The sequence below is a fragment of the Sinocyclocheilus rhinocerous genome, unplaced genomic scaffold (assembly GCF_001515625.1).
Source record: "Sinocyclocheilus rhinocerous isolate Xijiao unplaced genomic scaffold, SAMN03320098_v1.1 scaffold240, whole genome shotgun sequence".
Classification (NCBI taxonomy): Eukaryota; Metazoa; Chordata; class Actinopteri; order Cypriniformes; family Cyprinidae; genus Sinocyclocheilus; species Sinocyclocheilus rhinocerous.
In genome coordinates this window covers 283,452-290,559 of record NW_015654534.1, presented here as the reverse complement: position 1 = coordinate 290,559, position 7,108 = coordinate 283,452, and the positions used below count along the sequence as shown (strand labels likewise).

Genomic DNA, 7,108 nt, shown 5'->3' with positions numbered 1-7,108 from the left:
TGGTAATTCTATAGTTGCTGTGGTAATATAACAACTATAGTAATATAAACAAATTACTTTACCCAATAGCCTACGTGTACTAAGTTTTCTACAACTAGGGTACATTATACTACAATGTTTACTGTAGTAAAAACTAAATTATACTACAGTGTTTATTACAGTTTATAAGTTCACTATAGTTAATACTACAGTATGCTGTAGCATTCATTAACAAAGTGTTGTAAATACTATAATATATACAGTATAATACACTTTACTATAGTACTAGGGTGACCATACGTGCCATTTTCCCAGGACACGTTCTGGCCAGGATTTCTATATTTCCTAAAATATCTAGGTTTTGGCTTTGTTTGCGTGTGCAGACCGATCGGTGTATGACATCAAAGTACAGACGGTTATGCTTTGGAAACGCTCTCGAGGTACTTTGATGTCAAACACTGATCGGTCTGAGCCGTGCTGTTTTTAAGTCGAACACACCTAATATGTACGCGTAATTGCATCGCTTTGACCGTAGATCCCACCTTCTCACACGCCATGATTGGTCCATTATGTACAATGCTTGCATGTTATTGGTTAAACTACTTTTCGATCATTACCTTCAGCAAGCATGAAAACAGGAAAACAAAGCCAAAACAAATTCTGGCCAGGACGCGTCCTGGGAAAATGGCACGTATGGTCAACCTAGCATGAGTGAACTAGATTTCATAATGCTTCCTGCAGAAAAGCTCTCACGACTGGGAAAAGGGACATGGCAGCTGTGCCGTTACAGGTCAAAACCAAGCTGAAAGATCATCCTCAGAAAGAGAACCTGAAAGAAAGCAGGAACAGTGATGAGTCCATTCGGACTCTAACTGTCCCACAATTCCATGGGACAGATACGGTCCCACTTCCTGTGGGTTTGCTGTCCACTAGGATTGGCCGATGGCAGTTTCTGGTCCATCTCTTCTTCTTCTGGTCTCTATCAAGTGTCTCTTTTGTTTGGTATGCATAGTCATACACGCACATTTGGGCCCTTTGTTTTTTGCCTTTTGTTTTCATAAGTGGCTCTACATTGCACAGCGCGCCCTGGTGGCCTGGAGGGTAAGTGTCAGTGATATCGACTTCTCTTCTCGTCCGAGTCTGAGTTGCAATCTTGTAGACCCACACCTTTCTGTAGGCTCAGTAAGGAATCCTTCATCTATGTGAAGACACATATGCGGTCATTTTACAATCAAGCATAATCAAATCCCTTCTGTGTGTATGCGAACATATTATATACCTGATCCAATAACAGTACCGAAGATTTGACAATCTCTCTCCATTTCTGCAGCTCCGCGTCGTGGTAGCGCTGCTGGGACTCCAGGAGCTGTGCCCATTCCATCTGTGTAGATGGCAGTTTACTGCTAAAATGCATGGTAACAAAAACACCACCACTAAGTGATCTACACAGGTCTGTCAACTGAGTTTAGGAATGTATAGACACTTATAATAAATTTCAAAATCAGGAGGGGTGAGTGCAGTCCAAACATCTGTGCATGTGCTTGGGATTGTTCTTGGGATGTTGTGGGAGGAGCTCACAAATGTGGGTGGGGCTTGATTGCTGTTTATTGCTGTGGGTGGAGCTCAAAAATATTGTGATTGGGTCTTGATGTTGTGGGAGGGGCTTACAACTATGGGCGGGACTAAATGTTGTGGGTAGAACATGATCTTATTGTGGATGGGTCTTGGTGTTGTGGGTGGAGCTCTTTATTGTTGTCTTGGTTTTCGGGAGGAGATCACAACTGTGGGTGTCTTGTGCGACTGAATTATTGTGGGCATGACTCAGTATTGTTATTATTGTTGGGTGTGGCTTGTTATTGTTGTAGGTGGAGTTTAATAATATTGTGGGTGGGGTTTGATATTGCTGTGGGTGGAGCTCTTTCTGTGGGTGTGACTCTGAATTATTGTGGGCATGACTCAATTGTTGTTATTGTTGGGTGTGGCTTGTTATTGTTGTAGGTGGAGTTTAATATTGTGGGTGGGGTTTGATATTGCTGTGGGTGGAGCTCTTTATGTGGGTGTGACTTGTGTGACTCTGAATTATTGTGGGCATGACTCAATAATTGTTGTTATTGTTGGGTGTGGCTTGTTATTGTTGTAGGTGGAGTTTAATAATATTGTGGGTGGGGAGCTATAGAGAGCAGATGGCTTCGAAAGCTGTACTTTGATCGATCTGCGCAGTCTCACTTCAAGTCGAACACACCTATAGTGAGTGGGTCTTGATGTTGTGGGAGGAACTCACAACTGTGGGCGTGGCTCAATATTGCTGTAAGTGTGACTCAACATTGTTGTGGGTGAAGCTTAATATTATTGTGCGTGGGTATTAGTGTTATGGGAGGAGCTCATAAATATGGTCATGGCTCAATATTGTTGTAGGTGTGATTTGACATTGTTGTGGGTGGAGCTCAATATCATTGTTGGTGGGTCTTGGTTTTGTGGGAGGAGCTCAAATTGTGGGCGTGGCTCAATACTGCTGTAAGTGTGACTCGACATTGTTGTGGGTGGGGCTTAATATTGCTGTTGGGTGGGTATTAATGTTATGGGAGGAGCTCACAATTGTTGGCGTGGCTCAATGTTGCTGTAAGTGTGACTCGACATTGTTGTGGGTGGAGCTTAATATTGCTGTGGGTGGAGGTCAATATAATTGTGGTGGGTCTTGGTGTTGTGGAAGGAGATGACAAATGTGGGTGTGACCCGACATTATTGATGGTGGAGATTGATATTGCTGTGGGTGGAGTTTAATACCATCGTGGATGGGTCTTGATGTTGGTGGGTGGGTCTTGGCTCAATATTGTTGTAGGTGTGAAGAAGTTGTAGCACATTTTGTACCTTTCATGTAGGCGTAAGCCCTGCAAGCTGGTGAGGCTTTGTGCAGAATACTCCAGCATCCAGAGTTTATAGAACAGCATCACATTCAAAAACACCAGTAGCACCAGACTGCAGAGAGACAACAAACAGACACTTGAAAAACAGAGCACATGGACACATTCAGTGAAGAAAAAACTGACAAACGCTGGACCTGTGATTAGTAGAGTGAACATGATCGCATGTAAGATGAGGAAGGAAATGTGCTACACACAGACATATGAGATATTCCTACTATTGTCCACAGAAACAGACACAGAAATTTGGACTTGTTGCATTGAATGAAGCGCAGCATAAGACTGATAGAGGGGCACTGAGAAAATGGACTAGAATGGCAGGATAGATATGGGATTTTCTGAATGGATATATATTTGACATCAGTAAAGGAATGTACCTTATACAGATCCTAAGGCCAACCACAAGAGGCAAGACCAAAAAAAAAAAAAAGAAAAGAAAAGAAAAGAAAAAATTAACTAAGTCATATTTATAAAAACATTTAAAATAAACAAAACTGTATCAGTACTAATTAAAAGAGACAGTACTACTTACACAAAGCTGATGATGAGGAGTGGCTTAGAGAGGTTGCAGAAAATCCCGCCCCCTGGCGTGTGCTCAGGAAAGTGTCTTGTCTGAGTGGAACCTGTGGGCAGAGTGCATGCAAATGCAACCAGTCTTATAAATTTAAACCTAATATCTTTTGTATTTGATAACATTTGAATGTGCATGAACTCACCTGCCACGTGTTTGATGCGGTGGATGACCTCCTCGTCTGTTGGTGTGGTAACAGGACTGAGGGTCTCATCTAGATGGGCTGTGCGCAGGTGGGCGGGGGGTCTTTTTCTCCGTCTTAGGGTGGAGTTCTTCACTGCTTTAGCTTTAGGAGATAGTCTGTGGCTTTCCATTAGAGCGTCCTCCATCTTTGCTAACTCCAGTTCTGATAAAACAACTTTTTTTAGTGGTGACAAAGAATTCTGCACAACAGAAGGACTAACATTAATGCAAAACGTGGAGTCAAGCGGAAGAAAATTGTGGGTGGTGCTCAAGATGGTTGTGGGTGGGAATTGTTATTGTTCTGGGTGGGGCTCAATGTTGTAATGGGTGGGAATTTATATTGTTGTAGGTGGGATTCAATATAGTTTGGGCAGAGCTTAATATTGTTGAGGATGGAACTCTTTATTGTTGTGGGTGGTGATCAATATAGTTGTGGGTGGAGCTCAATGTTGTTGTGGATGGAGCTACAATATTTATTGTGTTTGGGGGTCAATATTGTTTGGGTAGGGCTCAATATTGATATTGCTATGGGTGAAGCTCGATGTTGTTGTGGGCAGAGCTACAATATTATTGTGGGTGGGGCTTGATATTGTTGTGGGTGGAACTCCAAATGTTGTGGATGGAGCTCAATATGGTTATGGGTGCAGTTTAATATTGTGTGTGGGGCTCAATATTGTGGCTGGGACTTGATGTTGTGTGCAGAATTCAATTTTGTTGTGGGTGGGGCTCCATATTGTTGTGGTTGGAGTGATTGCTGGAAAATGTGGCGTGAAGTAGAAGATAGATGTGGGCGGTGCTCAAGATGGTCGTGGGTGGGAATCGATATTGTTGTGGATGGAGCTCGATGTTGTTGTGGGCAGGACTCAATATTATTGTGGGTGGGGTTAAATTTTTGTTTTGGGTGGAGCTTGATATTGTTATGGGTGAAACTCTTGTTTTGGGTGGAACTCATTAGTGTTGTGGACGGCTCTTAAGATGGTTGAGGTTGAGGCTAAAGAAAGTTGCAGTTGGGGCTCAAGGTGGTTTTGGGTGGTTGTGAGTGAAACTCAGGATGGCTGTAGGTGAGTTCATAATGGATGGACATTGAAACTGTCTTACCAAGGCTTTTGAAGTTCTCATCTAGCCCACTCCAGAAGTTCTTCTCAATGAAGCCCTTCACCAGCCCCCATGGCTGTTTCCTGTACCTCAACTCTGTAGAAACCCTGAAGGACGAATTAATCACATTATTGTCAATCCACACCTGCCTCTCTCTGTTTGGCCTTGCCATTGAAAAACTACTGTCCTGTTCATCCGTACCTCAGCCGACACTTGTTCTTGGCCACGCGCGTGAGCATGTAACGGTTTAGGGTGTAGAAGTAGTCATGGTACGGCACGTCATGAGTGATGACTTCTGCATCGATAATGTAGCACTCACTCTCCTGGCTGGCCTTATACAGAGTCTAGTTCAGAGAGGTTGCAATGAAAAAATAAATAAAAATAAAACACACACACACACACACACAAAAAACAGTACTGAGGAGAATTCCAGTCCAGATGAACGTCTCACCTGAGTCTCAGTAACTGTAGCTGTTTTAGGAGCAAGTGGGTTGGTCAGGGAAATTGTGTACATGATCGCCCTGGTCTGATTTCCAGCATCTTCCTTCTTCCAAGGCTGATACACCACATCTGTGAATAGATGTGCAAAACCAAAGCAAGCATATCAGAAGCACAGTTATTATAGTTAAATAAAAAAAATTAATAAAAATAATATATATATATTATTAGTTCGTGCGCTTGCGCGTGCCTCAAAAGAGGGCTTACAATGACTTACAAAGATACATAACAGCTACAAGTATATATATATATATATATATATATATATATATATAACTTATTTAGTTTCAGCTAGATTTCAGCTTGTAGGTAATAGGTAAAAATAAACTAAAATAAAAATGAATAAATATACAATAATAGATAAAATAATCAAAGAAAGTAATTTAAACTCAAATTCAATACTGAATTATTTGGCAAGTAACTCTGTAATGAGCAGTATAATATACAGTGAGCTGGACATTACAGATAAATAAATCTCTTCATGGTCTTGATAATTCTATTAGGGTTTATTTTGATTATTCATGTAAAGTTCAGTCTGTTTTTGAAGTGTTCTGACCTGTGAATCTCCTCTGATCCATAAAGTCTGTCATGAACTGGGACTCAGTGAAGAGAATGGTGTACAGCTTATCAACACCGAATTTATACACCTCGTTGATGTACTGACGGCCGTTCAGATCCTCGTGGAATGCTTGAACCTCATCGCCTAAATAAACATTCAAACGTAAAGATGAACTGTACAGCACTGCTCAAGTATTGGCATCAAAATACTGTATGTGTAGAGTCGCACACTGTTCACTATTCAAATGAAATTTTCAGAATAAGACAGAATATGTATCTACATGTAGTAAGTTATAACAAAATGAATTGATTAAATTGATAAACATCCATATTGCTTTGTGCTGCTTCCAAACTGTGGAAATGTTTATATTGGTTTTGAAAATGTGAAAGTGTTCACTTCATATTGTAATATTTATTTATTTTATTTAAATTATATTATATAATATAATTAAAATAAAATAAACACATTTAAATTATATTTAAATTATTAAATTAATTGTATTTATTATAATTTATTTATTTGATTATTATTTAAATAACTTTATTTTTAATTGTTATATTTTAATTATATAAAAATAATGTTTTTTCCCCCTTTTTTGATAAAAAGCAAAATGAAATATTATATAGAAATAGATAGATAGATAGATAGATAGATAGATAGATTAATTGAATATAAACACCTGTTTAAAGTGACTTACAAATAAGGAATACAACAAGTGAGGAGGCAATAACACAAGAAGTGCAAGCAATTTAAAGTTTAAAACATCGGTTAAAACATGAAACAAGAGGAGTTTTTTTTTTCAAACCTTCATCATCTGTCACTGAGGAATCACTGAGATCAGTGGGTATATCCTCATTGTCGTTGAAGTCGAGTGCCAGTGGTGGCACAGGATCCAGAGGACTGGCCGGCTCGCTGTTCCTCTCCTCAGCCAGCAGATCTCCATCAGGAAGGCAGTCTGTGTACTCCTCAGCTGCAATGTCAAACTGACACCAGCAGAGAGCACTATTTTAAACATCATCTCTTAAAGGCGTCATATGTTTCGATTTCAAGTTTTCCTTTCTCTTTGGAGTGTTACAAGCTGTTTGTGAATAGATAAGATCCCTAAAGTTGCAAAGACTAAAGTCTCAAACCCAAAGAGATATTCTTTTTAAAAGTTAAGACTGGTCCACGCCCTCCTAAAACGGCTCGTTCTAACACGCCCCCACATGTCTATGTCACTGTGTGGGAAGATTTGCATAACACCGCCAAATGTTCACGCAAAGAAAGAAGGAGTAACTTTGATTCTCGCTGTAGTATTGTTGC

General features: G+C 40.2%; 1 protein-coding gene across 3 annotated transcripts in view; it reads right to left on the bottom strand.

Moving 5' to 3' along the window:
• Window positions 1-696: 696 nt before the first annotated feature.
• The window catches only part of LOC107717608 (GRAM domain-containing protein 1B-like), an 82,563-nt gene continuing 76,151 nt past the window's right edge, over window positions 697-7,108 (bottom strand). For all 3 annotated transcript variants that reach the window (XM_016524413.1, XM_016524414.1, XM_016524415.1), the window contains 11 exons: window positions 6,612-6,789; window positions 5,804-5,950; window positions 5,201-5,319; window positions 4,951-5,093; window positions 4,753-4,856; window positions 3,617-3,817; window positions 3,433-3,523; window positions 3,278-3,289; window positions 2,848-2,955; window positions 1,259-1,382; window positions 697-1,177 (listed from right to left, as the gene is read on the bottom strand). In XM_016524413.1, coding sequence (XP_016379899.1) covers window positions 1,088-1,177; window positions 1,259-1,382; window positions 2,848-2,955; window positions 3,278-3,289; window positions 3,433-3,523; window positions 3,617-3,817; window positions 4,753-4,856; window positions 4,951-5,093; window positions 5,201-5,319; window positions 5,804-5,950; window positions 6,612-6,789 — 1,317 coding nt within the window. In that variant the 3' untranslated portion in view covers window positions 697-1,087. The remainder of the gene's footprint in view (window positions 1,178-1,258; window positions 1,383-2,847; window positions 2,956-3,277; window positions 3,290-3,432; window positions 3,524-3,616; window positions 3,818-4,752; window positions 4,857-4,950; window positions 5,094-5,200; window positions 5,320-5,803; window positions 5,951-6,611; window positions 6,790-7,108) is intronic.